The sequence below is a fragment of the Myotis myotis genome, unplaced genomic scaffold (assembly GCF_014108235.1).
Source record: "Myotis myotis isolate mMyoMyo1 unplaced genomic scaffold, mMyoMyo1.p scaffold_m19_p_62, whole genome shotgun sequence".
Classification (NCBI taxonomy): Eukaryota; Metazoa; Chordata; class Mammalia; order Chiroptera; family Vespertilionidae; genus Myotis; species Myotis myotis.
The window spans coordinates 139,894-158,517 of record NW_023416371.1 but is presented as its reverse complement, the minus strand read 5'-3'; the positions used below and the strand labels follow the sequence as shown (position 1 = coordinate 158,517).

The window sequence follows — 18,624 nt, the reverse complement described above, 5'->3', positions numbered from 1 at the left end:
CCTGACCTCTACCCACATCTCCTGCCACTTTTCAAGGCATCTGGAGGCTGTCACCCCATCTACTTCACCCCAGATTTCCAGGAAGCTGGCCGGCAAGGATGCACAGGGTCATGTCTGACTACCTACTTGCCGCTTGCTGAACACATCTTGCAGGGTGACGGTATTGATTCTTTGATGCCTTTGGCTTTTGTGAGAAATCTGTCAAGGATTCTGTTGTTCTTTCTTTGCTCTTAACTATTTTAACTTTTGCCGGAAAAGAGAAATGGAAGTCAACTTACATGTGAGTTCGATGGCTCGCCGACTGAAGGACTTCTTTGCTGTGTAATTGACCACCAGTTCCACGTCCTCGCCCGTGAAGGCGTTCCTGGTGAACAAAACAGACAGCTCAGAAAATGTGTAAAACACAGGAAACAAAAAAACCACGGGATCACCCACAATTACAGAATTGCTAATGCTTTGGTGAATTTCCTTCTCATTATTGGTGCATACATATTCTGTTTTATTTTTGTGCATAATTAAGCGTCAATTTAAAGGCTTCTAATCAAAGTGCTCATTTAACAGCAACGGAGTTTGAGCAGCGAAGGCCCGTTGATGATCTTCTCTGTGCAGACCCCTCCGGGCTGGCTTTCCCTATAGGCTGCCTGTGGCACTGGCCTCAGTGAGGGCGCTGCCCGCCCAGAGAGCACAGACAGGGCTCTCAGAACACCGAGGAGCCGGCCGGCAGGACAGGCATTGTCACTCGGCATAACCATCTATCTCATCGACACCACTGAAGAGAACATTTTTTATTGTTAATCCTCACCCGAGGATATTTCTTCCATTGGTATTTTAGAGAGAGTGGAAGGGAAGGAGGGAGAGAGAGAGAGAGAAGCATCGATGTGAGAGCGACACATCGATTGGTTGCCTCCCAACTGCACTCCAACCAGGGCTGGAGATCGAACATGCCCTTGATTGAGAATCGAACCCACTACCCTTTGGGGCATGGGCCAACGCTCTAACTACTGAGCAACACAGGCCAGAGCCAAACAAAACATGTTTTAACTGGGGCACTTACCCAAACCTCGTCTCCTGGACTCTTTTTCTGATGGCCAGAGAAACATACAAAACCAGCCCAATCAGAATAAATCCGCAGAAGCAGCCGAGGACGATGAGCACGGGGTCTGTACTGCCAGGTGTTGGAGCTGATGAGGGGGCCAGATCTACCCAACCTGAGAAAAAGCCAATGGAAGCAATTCAGAACATCTCCTGGGATCCGAAACACACAGGAAACACTGGCTTATAATGGGGAAGAGCAGGTAATCATAAGCTTCAGAACCGGCCCCTCAGGATTCCGTGACCCAGAAACATAGGCAGTCCTTGCTGAGACTGTGTAGGGGTCTCAGGCATCAATGGTAACCATGTCAGCAACGAAGGTATACGGAAGTGACATGGTCAAATTAACATTCACCTGGTCTACTGTAACTCACACACTGGAAACACTGAGCATTAGGCACCGTTATTTCTTTGTAAACACGTATCAAGAGTGGTGTGAACAGGGCTGGCCGGACTGCCAGTGTGTAACTTGTGACGAGGACAGAATCTACTTTCTGTGCCTGCGCGTTGTCATGCTCCATTGTAAGTTCGGATCTGCTTCCGACAACTTATCCTTTGTGCTTTCAAGGCTATAGTACCTCTCAGAGTTCCTTCGTGTGAAGATCTTTGCCGGGGTACCTCCGTCGGGAACATCTCCCTCCTTTTGGGTACAATCACTTCATTCATGTGGGCAAGCTCACCAGTCCCTGGCTGTGGATCTAAGAATCTGTGAGCTCTTTCTTCCATAATTCCACACACATTCAACTCAAATTTCACTGCAGCTCATTTTTCCTTTCTTTACTACACTTTCATCTTTGATCGCCAACTCTCTTCCACATCTCCATTTTTGTGCAGATGTCACGTGGGTTTGTCACTTACGGAAGGGGGCAGCACGGTGATATGTCTTGGATGTGAGTGAACTGAATCATGCAAGTACAGTGACCAGCCACGAACAGACTCTGAGAAGTAGCACACCGACTGTGGTCACGAGGAGCCTATTAGTTATGTGGATTTGTGCACTGAGGAGCCGGCAGCGAAGTGTGTGTTTTATGCAGGTCTCACAGTTAACATACGATGGTAGCTCACATTTGAACCATATTGTGAAGGAACGAAGTTATTTCACTGAACAATGGTAACTGAAATGCATGCATATTGGAATCGTGCCAAGCAAGGACTGCCAGCGTAGCAAAGCTTTTGTAATTCTGACTTTTTGTTATTGTTAATCCTCACCTGAGGATATTTTTTCCCATTATTCTTCAGCGAGAGTGGAAGGAAAGGAGGGAGGGAGGGAGAGAGAGAGAGAGTGAGAGAGAAACATTGATGCAACTGAGACACATCAACCAGCTGCCTCCCGCAGGTGCCCTAACCGGGGGCAGGGAGCAAACCCGCAACCCAGGTATGTGCCCCTGATGGGGAATCAAACCCATGACCCTTCGGTGCTCCAGCTGTTCTCTAACCACTGGGAAACACTGGCCAGGGTGTAAAGTCTGACTTTTTAACCTGTGCATTTAGAATCGGAATCTTGTTGACTGTGAATTTCTACCAGGCAGGTAAGCCTGGTGTCCCCATCACCAGTTACTAATGGTCCCCGGTGCAGAGGCTATGGGCTGCTGGGCCTGATATATGACTCCAATTCTGCACTTAAGGGAAAGCATATGAGAGAGTCTCTGGAGGAGACCATCAGGGACTCACCAGTCTGCTCAAAGTTCCGTTTGCTCTGAGTACAAAAGCTGTGCTTGCAAGGACTTGTAAACACACAGGTCACACTGATATACATAGATGCCTGTGCATGGAACTGATGACACCAGTTTAACATCAAACAACCCAGGGCCGGACACAGTCAGAACAAAGCTGGCTCCCCTCATCTATGGAAGTAAGCACAGTGTTTGGGCCACTTGGGGTACGCGGTGACCCCCTTGACAAAGAACACTCCAACGATAGGCAGGACCCATAATGCAAGGCCGGGCATTTAGCTCAGGGAGCCCAGGGTCGTCGGTGGGCGGCTTCTGCAAGAAACCCTGCATGTTCTGGACTGAGCGATCATGAAGCTGCCTCAGGCCTGAACGGGCAACAATGGGACAAGCAGCACTGGTTAAAACAGCATAACAACTATCAGTTCTAGAGAGTGAAGGGTCAGCCACACTGCCTTGCCAACATTCCGTCGGCACACCTCATTTAACCACTTTCAGGAAACCAAGTCAAACCCTGAGCGGACTGATCCTCCTCGTAAGTTAGAACCACTCGTAGTCACGCTAGTGGAGGCCTCTCACGCTGAGGTGTGGCCCTATCGAGTTTCTTTACCATGGCAAACGGGTCTTTATGGTTCAGCCCTAAGCCAGCTGTCCATCCCCCAGCTGGCCATCTGTGTGCTGCCTGGACGCACGGCTCCAGCAGCTGAGGGAGCCCGGCTCTCACCGTGTGCAGGGACGAATATTTTCACGGGGTCACTGAAAGGCCCGACCCCTCCTGTGGTGACTGCGGCGATCCTCACTGTGCATGTGGCATTGTGGACGTGAACGGGGATCTGAGCATGGCTGCCATCCTGGCCGACTTCCTCAGACAGCTCTTCCTGGGGACAGACAAGGAAGTAAAGGAAATGAAACGCTAAGCTGCCTGGGGCACGTGGCCTGTTCCACCACAGTTCCTCCTGAGGGAGTCCTCCCACCACATCCCAGGGGCCAGTGGCCATGATTCCACAGCGTCCTTCCTCACTCGGGCCACAGCCAATAGAACAAAAGGGCAGTGACACAGGGACACAGGGATGCAGGTCGGCTGTTCTGCCCGCTCGCTGGCCCTGCCCCCGCCACGGGTCGCTCTCTGTGTGTGGGGCGACCAGCTAGGCGGGGGCCGTGGCCTAGCACTGCCCACATCCCTTGCCACCCACCCCATTCCCAGTTCACCATCAGGTGATCGGAACCTGCCAGCTGGGGAAAGGGACCAAGAGGTGGTCAGTGCACCTCATAGTGACTGGTCGAGCGGTCATTCTGGTCGTTCTGCCATTTTGGTCAATTTGCATACTGGCCTTTTATTATATAGGATATTGTTGTCTATATTCACGTACTGTGCGTTAGATTTGCAGGATTTATTTACTACTCGGTACAAGTCAGTACCAAACCTAGTTTTGATGATGGGTTAGCTGGCCATTCTCTAATTTGTGAAGGACAGAAAATCATCAGAGAGTCCTAGTAACTCCCTGGTCCAAGCCCACATCCTGCAGCCCTGCCCTGCGTGAGTCAGGCAGGCTATGAGGAAAATGCATCTACTTCAGAGTTTAGCACCTCACAGCTCTTCAATGTACAAGACCTTCTGCCTGACCAGGAACATGGGTACTTTTTGTCTACAAAGCCTCAAAAACAAGACTTCGTGTATGAGAGAAATTAGCTCAAAATAAGAGGAAATGGGTAACTGAGAAAGAATTAAATCCCTAGCCATGGCTGGTGTGGGTAAGTGGTTAGAGTGTCAGCCTGCACACTGGAGGTTCTCAGGTTCAATTCCTGGTCAAAGGCATGAACCTCGGTTGCAGGCTGGATCCCAGCCTGGTTGGGGCACGTGCCGGAGGCAACCAATAGATGTGTCTCTCTTACATGGATGTTTCTCTCTATCGCCCCCTCCCCTCCTCTTCCACTCTCTCTAAAAGTCAATGGGAAAAATATCCTCTGGTGAGTATTAACAAAACCCATCCCCCTCCTCCCCACCACAGCAATCACCATGCTGTTGTCCATTCTCATGAGTTCCCTTTTTTCTTTCTTTCTTACTCAATCCCTCCCACCCACTCCAACTCCCTAACCCCCAGAGCTGTCAGTTTGTTCTCTATCTATGAGTCTGTCTCTGTTTTTTGTTTGTTTATTTTGTCCATCAAACTCCACATATGAGTGAAATCATATGACGCTTGTCTTTCTCTGACTGGCTTATTTCACTTAGCATAATGTTCTCCAGGTCCATCCATGCTGTTGAAAAGGGTAAAATTTTCTTCAGAGGAGTGACTTTCTCATTTTCACCTCCTGTCCCTTAAATGAGTAAAGAGCTAATAATCCATGTAAAGTGTTTGGAATGGCGGCTGCCTGGAGCAAATGTCACCCAAGTGTGGCGATGGCCACCATCATGGCTGTTGTCATCATGCTGAAACCCCAAGTATGGAAGTGATGGCAGGCACGGCTTATGGTCACACATTTTGGAAATACATAAAAATTATCCCATTCTAGGGGTGGGATTACAATAGATTTTGAAGTAGTGATTAGAAAAATATATGATAAACATTTTAGTGGAGGCTTAGCATTTTTTTCTAAGAATATTCTTAAATGGTAACCTCCAATATAGTTTTAAAATATTATTGTTTTTTAAAAAGTGATGTCATTGATCCATTGTTTTGATGCCAAGTGTATAAAGAGAGGCATGACCACATCCATATCCTCAAGTATTTCAATTCTGATTTTTAAAGCGGACAGAGAAACCCATTTGAAATCCCACCCAGGCAGGAGCCACCCTCAGTGTCAGGTGCCGACCGCGGAACGTGGGGCCGTGTTCCTGGCACGAGCTGGTCTGGTCATGGGCACAGGCCGTGCAGACTGCGTAGTTCTCATTTATGACCTTTCATTTTTCACCAACACAGGCCCGTATCCTCAAGGACTTAAAATATAAGAGCGTTTTCAGGAAATGAAATCGAAAGCATAGTATGACATTGATTACAACTTTACTTGCAGATAAAACCCGTGGAACTGTCCTGTTGGGGAATGTAAGAGCATGTCTTCCAGAACAGGATGTCTTGTGTCTCACGTGGGTATTAACTCATCAGGGCGACCGCAGTGGTGCTTTTATTCAGCCATCAAAAGACTTTAATATGTTCTACTCTGTGAGAAGGCACGACCCTATCTTTGTAACTCTAAGAATATGGCCCTTTTTATTGCCTCAAAGAACTGTAACACTCAGTCGGGCAAGGACTAGCAGATAAAGCTTCTGTCGTGCTACAACAACAAAGGTAGCTTGTTCAAAAGGGTTCAAATTCACAGGCACCAATGCAAAACTCTCACACCTTCAAATGCGTCCTGTCCTTACTTCTTTCTGCTAAGAGGCCACACTATGGAATTTGAACAAGACACTATATTATGAAGAAAACCAAGGGCATCTGGGGAAGAGCAGGGAGGCTCTGAAAAATACAGTCTTTGGAGTCAGCCAGACCTGGGTTCTGATCCCAGTGCTACCACCTCTAAGCTTTGGGATTCTCGGAAAGTTACTCAACATCTCTGAGCTTCAACTTCCTCAAATGAACACTGAGAAGAGGAATGTCTTCCTCAACATGTTTTTGCAAGGGCTAAGTGAGTTCCTTTATGGAAAACACTCAGCACATGATCTTGCACAAAGGCTATTTCTTAATTCCTATACCATGTCCCACAAGGTGCTGTATCTGGTCTTCTTTCCCTATATATGTAAGTCCTTCTCACAGAAATGACCTTGTAGTATCTCTCAAGGCTGTCCTGTATCATTCAAGGCTGTCTTGTTCCCCAAACTGTAACATTCATTTAACACATTGTAGGTTTCTCCCCCAGGCAAAATGCACCATCCTCGACGGATCCTTGATTAAAGTGTTTGAGACCTCTATCTGGCTTAACAAGAACCATGACTATTCCCCATATCTAAAAATGACACCAGTTCAAATGCTCTGCCCTCCTTAGACACTGAGTGAGAGGGAGGATGGGGGGAAGGGAGAGGGAGGGGCACTTGCCTACACCCAGGAGCGCAGCGTGTCAGGAGGCAGAGTTCTAGGCCAGCGAAGGAATCTTCCAACACACTGGGGCTCCCCTGGGTCTTTGAAGTTGTTTCTCCATAATAATCTGCCATGAAACTTCCCTCTGATCGAGACCTCTACCCTTCCAATCACAGCAAAACCAGCATTAGAGCCACAATCCCACAACAATGAGCTCTATAAGAATGACATGGATCAAATCGAGTGCCTAACATCTGGGCAATTCCCACGTCAAAGTTAAACATATCTCTTCACTGCAGAACATCAGAGAGCCTTGAACTTGCCAGTAGGCACTTGGGTCTTCAGGGAAGGACATAATATGTAATATTTTATAAACTGATTTACTTACTGAATTATTTTCTCATAGAAGGTCTACTGATACCTTATGCGAATGAGAATGAGATAAGAAACACTAGTCCATACTCATCAAAGACTGTCCCATTCACCGTCAAGCCCAGTACAAGTAGCAGCCAACTGCAGATTAGCTCATGCCAGTGTCCTTGGCAGGACACAGGTAGCGGCTGACCTTGGCCTGCATAACCAGGGAGGCCCTAGAGCCAGCACACCTTCTGGATAGCTTCAGATCACAACAAAGCACCTCCTAACCACCTCCACAAGCAACACATTCAAGAGACAGACTCAGCAGGCACCCAAGTCCCTGTGAAGTAAGTCCTGCTCGATGGTGTGGGCCCCTGCATGGCTGATCCTCCACTGTGGTTACAGCCAGTCCTTTCAGCCAATCGGCCAGAGAGTAAATCCCTCCCATGGATGTGTCAACAGCAGTTAATGCTCAACTATAACAGGAAGGTGTACAGCCCACATTTGGGGGGGGGGGGTGCACCTGGGGTGCTCAGCTCAAATAATCATGAAGCTGTGCCACAGGACCCTATAGGACACCTCTACCAAGCCTGGGTGACACAGCAGCTTTACCTAATACATAGAAACAAACACAGGGAGACTGCCAAAATGAGGAGACAAAGAAACATCTCAAAAGAAAGAACAGAACAAAACTCTAGAAAAAGAACTAAACAAAATGGAGACAAGCAATTTACCAGATGCAGAGCTTAAAGCACTGGTTATAAGGTTGCTCAATGAACTTAGGGGAAGAGGAGATGAACTTCAACGAAGAGAGAGGAAACATAAAAACAGAACTAGAAAACATAACGAGTCATAAATGAAGAATATGCTAATAGAAATGAAGACTACATTACAGGGAGTTAGCAGAGGAGTAGAAGAAGTAAAGGATCAAGTCAGAGATTTGGAAGATAAGGAAGCAGAAAACACCCTATCAGAACAGCAAGAAAAAAAATAATAATCCAAATATATGAGGATAGTATAAAGAGCCTCTGAGACAACTTCAAGTGTACTATTATTCATGGGGGTGCCAGAAGGAGAAGAAAGAGAGCAAGGAATTAAAAACCTATGTGAAAAAATAATGGAAAACTTCCCTAACCTGGTGAAGGGAATAGACATAAAAGTCCAGGAGAGATGAAGTTGTGACTAACTCTTGCCCCTCAGAAATGAAGGGTGTTTGAGAAATAGAGGTGAAGGATGCATAGGTCAGGCTCCTCCCAGGGTTGGCTGACCTTATATTTTATTTGCCTCCCGTTACAGTTCCTGAGCTGGAAGCTCAGCTGCATCAGAGGATTTGTCTGCAGTAAAGTGAACCACAGACGCGTCTGTTGTCACAAGACCATCACAATGCACAACGTACAGAAGGATCGCAATGCAAGTGACCTTCTCACGGGGATGATCCAGCATCTCGAAGGAGGTGGTGATTGGAACTGTCACCGCCCTAACTGGCAGCACTGTCCTCCCTGCAGAGGGAATGATCTGAGCAAAGGGGGAGAATGCACAGCCCAGCTGGGTGTTAATGGCAGTGAGTGCATTAGGCTCCGTGCTGCGTCACCCACAGGGCTTTCAGCACTCCTGCCCCGTCAGCTCAAGCCCCCCACTAAAGGAGGAGCTATCAGCCCAACTGGCATGGCTCAGTGGTAGAGCTTCGACTTATGAACTAGGAGGTCACGGTTCGATTTCCAGCAGGTCAGGGCACATGCTGGAGTTGCAGGCTCAATCCCCAGTAGGGAACGTGTATGAGGTAGCCGATCATTGATTCTCTCTCATCATTGATGTTTATATCTCTCTCCCTCTCCTTTCCTTTCTGAAATAAAAAATAATAATAATAATAATAATAATAATAATAATAAAGAAGCTATCATCCACGCCAGAGGAGGGAAAAAAAAGGACCTGCTCATAAATGTCTGCCAATGATCACTATCTTCTGCCAACCAAGCAAGAAAAAATTCCATTGACTCAAAACAAAATGATTGTGCCTTCATGTACTATCCTAAGAATTGAGCTTTGTGAAAAGGAGATTTTCTCTAAGATTTGACTCCCCTGTCCCAGTCAGGGTGCAAATGCAGTTAATCCACAGGAACCTTGCACATGCTCTGGGACAAAAGACCAGGAAATGCGAAGCTCCTTCTCTTGTAGCTGAAACGCTAGTGCAGGGTTTCACTGGTACAAACAACAGCCTGCAGTCATTTACTATGAGACATGAGAGATCATGGACTCTCAGCCCTCTTCTTCCCGTCTCCTCTACTTCCATCATCTATTGCGTCCAACAGTCTGCTTCTGGTAGGTAAACTGAGGCAACAAAAGAAAGAAAACAAGTCTCAACTATCCTACTAGAAAATAGCAGTTTTGGTAAAAGTTGGATGATGTGAGATTGAAAATGACTGAAACGAGCTCAGACATCATCTGTGGGTGCAGCTGTTCCCCGTCCCTCTCTCCTGCCAAGAAGCTGTTACTTTCATGTGATGCCCTGTACAAATGCCACCGGGAAGCCAAAAATCTGACCCATCACCGGGTTACATCCATCGGGAATGTGAAACACGAAACAAGGAGGCTCTTCGTGATGGTGGTAAAGAGAGAGTCCTGGTGGTGAACCCAGTGCGTCTACCCTGTCACAAAGGAGTACAAGTGACCTCAGCCCTCTCCCTCTCCCAAGTGAGGAGGGGCCTGCCTGGGACCTGCACCCCCGCCTCTCCCCGCGGGCCTCATTACTCAGCTGCATTCCCCACACTTCTGACTTTATTCTCAACACAGCTGTGATCTTTACACCTCACAGTAACCAAGTCAGAATGTCCCTCTGGCTCGACTGGCATCATGCCTAAAAAACTCACTCCCACTGGAAGGGCACTGGCTGGAACTTAGGGAGCAGTCAGTTTCTCATGTAGACCCCTCTGCCTTTTTTTGCTATTATGCAATGAAACTACTATTTACACCAGACAGTCCTTACTGAACTACGGAGGATCTTGCCATCTTCGCTGATAAGGCGAGAACTATCTGACATTCTGACACCTCCATGTATCCCCCAGTTCCCAGCACAGGCTAGTACTCAATCAACAGTCACGACAATTCTGATGGTTAATTTTATGTGCTAACTCGAGGCCCAGTGCACAAATTTGTGCATGGGTGGGGTCCAGCTGACCCGCCCCAATTGGGGCCAATGGGGCCGGGCTGGCAGGGGGTGGGGCCGTGGGCAGTTGGTGGTCAGGTCCTGCCCCCTATCGGGGTGGGGGTGGGGCTGATCAGTGGCAGAGCCAGCCAGGGAGAGGGGCCCTACCCCCTGGTCAAACTCCCGGTTGAATTCCCGGTCAAGGGGACAATTTGCATATTAGCCTTTTATTATATAGGATGGTAGCCAGGTACATGGTCAAATACAGATACGTTGTCACATACTCAGCTGGATGTTGGTATGAAAGGTATTTTTAGATGAGATTGATATTTAAATCAGGAGCTTAGGGAGAGCAATCAAGGTTGCCTTCAGGGTGGAGGGTGCCCTTCTCGACCCAGGCCTTCCTTTTCCAGCCAGTGTGCCTCTCCCCAGTCACACTGCTGGGCAGCGTGGGCTCTTCTCAGTGAGCAGCAGGAGGAGCTGCTGAGTGACCTGCCCGTTGGCAATATGCTCTGGTGGAATGAGGCAGATCTGAGGTTACTTTTAACAAATTCAATTTTCTTATATGTAAAATAGTAATAGTCATATCAGCCATCTTCGTAACACACAACCCTCAAACTGGCTGCCTAAGTTCAAGGTTCTCATTGGCTCCCTTGCCATCTGCCAAAGTCTATCAGACCCCTGGCCAGCATCCAGAGCCCTCCACGCATACCAGGACTCCTGATCCAGTTTCCCCTCACACTATACCCCTGAAAATATTCATGTTTCAGGGCCTTGAGTGAGTCATGATCCCCCAAAGCTGTCACATTATGCCTCATCTCACGTGATCTTTCTCCATCTGGAACTCCTCCATCGTCAACTGTCAAGATTATTCCAAGCCCAGAAACAAGGCGAGGCATAGCACTGCCCTGAGCATCCTTGCTGAGGAGGTCAACCTGCAAGGCCAACCCCCCCTGACCCTGAGCCACATTGGGGCTGGTCACGTAGGCAGTGAAGTCGGTCAAGGTGGCCGCAGCGAGACCACCGTGCACCTGCACAGAGCATGGGCTGTTCGTTCTCACTGCTCAGATTGCCGAGCTCTTGACCGGAGAACCCTTAGTGGCACAGTTCCACGCAGCTTGGGGACAGGGAACCTGTGCCACCAGGCTGACGCTCCAACTCTCTGCTGTGCCGTGACAACTGCTTTGCTCTGGTCAGTTGAGAAATGTGTCTACTTTCGCTCCTATGGAGCTGTGTCAAGACGGCCTGTTGCTTGCTGAGCCCTCTCCTTCAGAGTCTGGTTACCCTTTGCTATTTTCTAGGTGGTTGGGTTCTTCCCTGACAGTCTTCTTCAGAAAAGGGCCCCCAGGAATTTCAAGAGGCTATAAATGGCTGGCCTGCTAAGCCCTGTACCTTCTCAACCGTATGGGGTGGTTATCTGGGTAGTTTCCACGTCTTCCTACAAGAGCCACGCTCCCTAAAGGTAAGAATCAGGTGATAATAGAGATGAGTTCTACATGTAAGTACTCAATCAGTAAATGAACAGCTGAATGAGTGAATGAGGAGAGGCCCAAAGATTTCTTGGAATGTTGTGATGTTCAATAACCTCCAATTTTATGACATTCTTCATAACCCACTAAAAGGTGTCTTGTCTAACTCAGTAACACCTGGCATTCTCACAGCAAAACAAAAGCTTCTAAAACAGTTCTAAACCAGCGAATCCGAGGAGACAGCGCGCTCTGCCAGCGCTCAGACTTACGGAAGCACCCGCACTCTGCCACACGTGAGATATCCAGTAGCCCACCAGGTCCCCATCCTGCCGCTCAATTGGAGGCTCGATCCATCTGACGTCCACCTTGTTACTAGATTCATTCAGAAACACAGTGACGTTCAAAGGTGATACCGATGGGGCTAAAAAGGACAAGGAGAGAAGGATGAAGAACCACAAAGAAAAGCACACAGATACTCATTCTCTTTTTGGATTCTGAATGTTTGATGTTCGAATGTTCTAGGGAAGCACTCACATGAGACTGAGACAAAGAGCAGATTTCCACCCTCTTCTCCATGAAGGACCATTGCGATAGTACATGAGTTTAAAAAGTCAGCCCTTTCTAAACTAAAAGAATAAGGAAGAGGAAGGCAGGGAAGATGGTGAGAGGTGCTCAAGGACTCTGCCCGGGGAAGCAAAGCAGACACACAGACACACTTGATCGGGGTTCTCCAACAGAAGCCTATGGGGCAGAAGGTCAACCAACTGACTGGAGATCAGGTCTGGGTCTGAGAGACATAAAGGGCAGGGAACTCAAGCACAGCTGCAGTGACGGATGGGCTGAACAGAACTAACCAATCAGGAAATTACTTTATGTGTCAGACACTTCATTATTGGAGGTCAGAGGGTCAAATGTTAATTACTGGACTAGGTGTAAAATGTAACACTTAGGTCTTCATTCTCTGTTTCATAGTAAATTCTGCTAAGTCATACACCCACTTTATATCAAAACTAGAGTCCCAGTGCACAAAATTCGTGCATGGTATGTGTGTGTGGGGGGTGTCTCTCAGCCTGGCCTGCACCCTCTCCAATCTGGGACCCCTTGGGGGATGTCCGACTACAGGTCCCTCTCACAATTCAGGACCACTGGCTCCTAAACGCTCGCCTGCCTGCCTGCCTGACTTCCCCTAACCGCTTCTGCCTGCCGGCCTGATCGCCCACAACTGCCCTCCCCTGCCTCGACCTGCCTTCTCTGCCGGGACCCGCCTCCTCCACGCTGTGCAGAGCCACGGGACCCCCAGACCTCACTGCGCGGAGTGGCCACTGGGCCCCGCCTCCGCTGTTTGTGCAGCCATCTTGTGATGACGTCACACGAGGGCATCTCGCGAGGGCGTGATGCCATCTAGGCTTTTATTATATAGGATGTCTGTTACCTCTCACAAGGACACAGGATAGTAAAAGTTAAAGCACTTTGGAATAGAAAGTGTGTGCATGTGTCTGTATGTGTGTGTGTGTGTGTGTGTGTGTGTGTGTGTGTGTACAAAGTAATTTGGGAAATAGGTCAAGGTCATTACTATATTCTTTTTTTGGGAGGGAAGAGCTTGGCTCCATCTATTAAAACTGAAAATACGTTCTTTGACCAAGTATTTTATTTCCAGAAATTTAATCTACAAAAATTCTGCTGTGGGTGGTATTATATTCATTGAAACAAAATAGAAACAAAAAGGAATAAATATAATGCTAATTGTGATATAAGAAACTTTGACACCTTTTCCAATGGAATCTGGTCAGCAAAAACAAATTAGGTAGAGCACGTGTATTGATATGAAAAAATAATCTAATGGAGATAAAGATCAAATTGCCAACAAGTATGCATCACTGATCCATTTTAGAAATTTAAAAAGTGTTTTATTTAGAGAGAAAGTATGAAGACAATTAAATAATATAGACCAAAACTGCCTGTACTAGTACTTAGGGGAGATTAAATAGTATATTTCTGATACATCTGACAAGAAAACAAAAGGGTATTGTAACCTTCCTCGCCTCTGCTGATTCCAGGAGCAGTTAGAAGGCATTTTAGCACAGGACATGTCATACAGGTGAGCTGTGCCTAGGAAAGGAGTCACATACTTTCAAATCTGCTGTGGGATTTATGGATAAACGTTGCCCACTCAACATGTCTTTATACCTGCTCCCTCCGAAGGAAGGAATTTAAAACGGTATAAACTCATAAGGTAAAGAGAAGTCAACAGGAGAAGAGAAGTCTTAACATATATTGGACAGATGAAAAAGAGACGAAGAAGGTGTAATGAACTCAGCAAGCTGATTCTCCCAAAAGCACCTGGAGAGGCTCAGAAGTTGTGGGCCCAGGTATTAAAACTGGAAGATTGAAAGTTTGATTAGGAAGAACTTAGTCCTTGTCACTCCTCTAACTTATTCCCACACACCTGGCAGGAACTCCCCCAAATCCCACAAAAGACAGGATACCTTATTCTATGAACTGAAAAGCCTCTGGACTAGGGGCACCAGTAGAATGAAGGCACCAAGAGAGGCCAGACTGACAAGTGGGGAAAAATGAGTGGAAGTCTGTGCCCTGAATGAGGAAGACTCCACCTCACCTGGCTGCTAGAGTATCGGCAGCCATGTTTCTATTCATGAGGCAGCAAACAGGAGACTTCTTTTCTAGAGAAAGTGAGCAGTCTCAGAGAAAAGAAAAGCAATATTGATACCTGGGAGTATGCTAACCTAAACACTTAAGGTCACCAACCAATCACCTGACAGAGACGTCTACAAACCCCACCTACACTTAATGTCCAAATTGCTGGTTCTCTACTCTTAGAAGGAGTGGACAGTGGGGGAGGTCAGGAGAGGTCAGGGAAGCCTCCTTCATGAATGTCCAGGCAAACAACACACAGGACAGAGAGCACAAAGGAGATAGAGACATTCTAGGGGACTAGAGAAAACTACAACAACAACATACAACCTGATAATTAATATGCCCAAAGATAGGTAAAGGCTGTCATACTTGAGAACTGAAAAAAAGAATTGTCAATGAAATAGAAAGCTCTTGAAATTAGCAATGTAAGAAAAAATTAAATGTTTAATAAAAGAATTAGAAGAGAAATCAAGTAAGCCTCCATAACTGTAGACTAAAAATTAAAGAAAGAAGGTCAACTTGAGAAAAGAAAATTAAGGAAGCAAAGGGGTCCAACAACTATCTAATGCAACTATCTAATGTACAATCTAATACAATAGAAAAATAGAAGGAGATTTTCAAAGAAAAAAATTATAAGAAAAATTCTCAAGCCCGGCCAGTGAGGCTCAGTGGTGTAGCTTTTACCTATGAACCAGGAGGTCACAGTTCGATTCCCGGTCAGGGCACAAGCCCGGATTGTGGGCTCAATCCCCAGTGGGGGTCGTGCAGGAGGCAGCCAATCAATGATTCTCTCTCATCACTGATTTCTCTCTATTCTTCTCCCTTCCTCTCTGAAGTCAACAAAAAAAATATATTTTAAAAGTCTCAAAACCAAAGCACTTGCATTTCTAGATCAAAAGAACCACTGAATGGTGGTTGGCAAACAAATGATGACAAATTCCACATCATAGCCCATCACAGCACCACGATCAGAGAGAGAAACTATTTTAAAAATCAAACTAAGTAACAGTTCAAATAGAAAACTCAAGTATCAGAATTCTCCATAATAACTCATGAACCTAAAAAACAATGCAGATGTACTTTTTAAAATTTGAGGAAGAATAATTTACAACATAAAATTCTATATTAGGAAAAATTATCAATTCAGTATGACATAAAGACATGCAAGTTCCCATAGTCTTTTTTAAAAAAAAAAAAAACTAAGGCTCCGGAAAGTGATTTGACAAAGAGCTAGGAATTAGAAGAGGTGGGATTTTAATATATATTTTTTAATTGATTTTTTACAGAGAGGAAGGGAGAGGGATAGAAAGTTAGAAACATCAATGAGAGAGAAACATCAATCAACTGCCTCCTGCACATCTCCCACTGGGGATGTGCCCGCAACCAAGGTACATGCCCTTGACCGGAATCGAACCTGGGACCTTTCAGTCCGCAGGCAAACGCTCTATCCGCTGAGCCAAACCAGTTAGGGCCCCATAGTCTTAATGTTTTACATATTCTCCCTGATGCTAATGGACAATGTGCTCCATGAAAACGAGGGAGTAAACCAAGAAAGACAAATGCCCAAGAGAAGGCCGTGGAGTCATAAGGATGCTCTGGATGGAGACAGGAAAAGAAATACATGGAAGAATTAAAGATAACAGTGCCTGGGCCTCACTTAGGGCTAGGAATACTGTCTCTTCTCAGCTATCAGACTGGAAAATCTAATGGTGCCAGGATCACTAGGCAGAGTACACATAACCATCTTGTCTCAATAGTGGTTAGTAATTGAGCACTTTTCCTGTCCCGCCTCACAAATTTTAAAAGATCCAAGAGGATCGGTCTTTTCCCAATACATTAACAATGTCCCAAAACAAAGTTCAATACTTATAGGAATACAGACATATCTAGCATCCCACAAGGTTAAATAAATTCACAATGTTGGGAATGCAACCAAAGACTACCAGCTACACAAAGAAACTGCAAAGTCTTCTACATAGCAGGAATATAAATAAATCAAAACTGCCCTAGAAATAACAGATATTAGAATTAGCAAGGACATTAAAACAGTCATAACATACGGCATTCCATATGGTCCAAAAGTTAAGTAGAAACATGAAAAATACAAACAAGATACCAAAATTATAATGTGAGAAATGAAATATACACAAGATAAAATTCATGGCAGATTAGATACCACACAAGAAAAGACCAGTAAGCCTGAAAATACAATAGAAACTATCCAAAATAAAAAAAGGAAAAGCAGGGGGAAAAACTAACAGAATATCAATGAGTTATGAGGCAACTTCAAGTGATCAAATACATGTGTAATTGAGTCCTCTTAGAAGAAAGGTGGGAATAGAAAAAATTATTTGAAAAAGTAATGATTAAAATGTTTTCAAATTGGATGCAAACCATAAACATATAGATCTAAGAAATTCAATGAACCCCAAGCACAAGTAAAAAAATTACACCAAAGCACACCACAATTAAATTGCTCAAAGTCAACAATAAAGGGAAAACCGGAGACAAAATACAAGCAGATACATTACATACAGAGGAACAAATAAAGATTGTAGATTCCTTATCAGAAATAACTCAAGAAAGAAGACAGTGACACAACATTTTTAAAGTAATGAAACTAAGAATATGTGAACCTAGACTTCTATATCTAATAAAACTATCAGAAAGAAAGGCAAAATAAATATATTAAAAAGTAAAAATAAAGATTTTTCTTAGACATACAGAAGCTCAAGTCCTCACCAGATATGTACTACAAGAAATGATGAAGGCCTTTAAGATGGAAAATGATATTGAATGAAAATGGACCTACACCAAAAAATGAATAAAATCAGAAATGGTTACTTTATGGATAATTATATATATTTTTATAATTATATAAGTCACCCTAATTACTGATTGTTTGAACAAAAGTAATAACAATGTAGTATGAGTTTATAATATATTTTGTAAAAGTAAGATAACAACAATTGTGTAAATATCGGAGAATCAAATGGAAGCATTCTATTTGAAGGTTCCAACATGACCCATGAAGTGGTATAGCATCACTTGAAGGTAAACAGTAGTAAGTTAAACATGTACACTATTAACCCTAAAGCAACCACAAACACAAAACAGAAAACAAGAGTTATAGCTAATAAGCAAACAAAAGAGAGAAAATAGAATAAAAATATTCAATTAACCCAAAAGAAAAAAAGGAGGGCTACAGACAGAAAAATAAAAATGTGAGATTTAAACTCAACCTTTAAACCTAAAGTTTAAAGATGTAAATGAAATTTGCTGTAAGCAAGACAATATGAATAATCACATTACATTTTAATGAGTTAAATACCCCAATTTAAATGCAGATATTTGAATGAATTAAAAAGCAAGACCAAAGTTATGCTCCCTAAAGGAAACATACTTTGAATATAAAGATTAACCTGCTAGAACTGCATATTGCAAGAGATAAATCCACAAGTATAACTGCAGATTATCAATGCTTCTTTCTAAATAATGGACAGAAATAGGTACTATTTGAAAAACATGATCAACCAACTTCAGCAAGCTGATGTTTATAGAATATGCCATCTAATAAAAAATAGAATACACATTCTCTTCAAGTGCACACCAAACATTAATCAAGACAGACCATATGATGGACCATAAAACAAGTCTCAATAAATTTAAAAGGATTCAGGTGATACAAGTTATGTTCTCTGTCTCCAACAGAATGAAATTAGAAATCAATACACAGATCTCCAGAAACTCCCTCCCCCCAGATATTTGGAAACTAAGTTATACACCTAAATAACTAATGGGTCAAAGAAGAAATCAGAAAGTATTATGAACTCAATGAAAGTGGAACACAGCATATAAATATTGTTCTCAAAGGTTTTTCTTCCTCATTTGAGAAAAGGAGGTATTTCACAATTTTGGCACTAGAGTTTCATTTGTGCAAGGATTAAGCCCTAACAGTTTCTGATTGGGACCCGTTGCACTGTCTGTATTAAGACTATACCGCTGATGGTATAAGGCTGGAGTTAAGGGCACATAAGAGGTTCTGAGTGATCGTTCTAGAGCTCTAACTGGGAAAGAATGAAAATTGTGTGACTTGAATTTAACAGGTTTCACAGGTTTTATTCATAGTAAAGGGGAAAAAAACTCGGAATTCAAAAGCACACAAAAAATTCTTTAAAGTTTAAAGATGTAACGAGTAAGATAACAGAGGTAACAGTATCTACTCCCTA

General features: G+C 44.5%; 1 protein-coding gene across 1 annotated transcript in view; it reads right to left on the bottom strand.

Annotated features, from left to right (window-relative positions):
• The window catches only part of MERTK (MER proto-oncogene, tyrosine kinase), a 100,036-nt gene that overhangs the window by 18,284 nt on the left and 63,128 nt on the right, over positions 1 to 18,624 (bottom strand). The window contains exons 8-11 of the mRNA XM_036315859.1: positions 12,010 to 12,161; positions 3,487 to 3,640; positions 1,055 to 1,208; positions 279 to 364 (exon numbers count right to left, since the gene is read on the bottom strand). Of these exons, the coding sequence (XP_036171752.1) occupies positions 279 to 364; positions 1,055 to 1,208; positions 3,487 to 3,640; positions 12,010 to 12,161 (546 nt within the window). The remainder of the gene's footprint in view (positions 1 to 278; positions 365 to 1,054; positions 1,209 to 3,486; positions 3,641 to 12,009; positions 12,162 to 18,624) is intronic.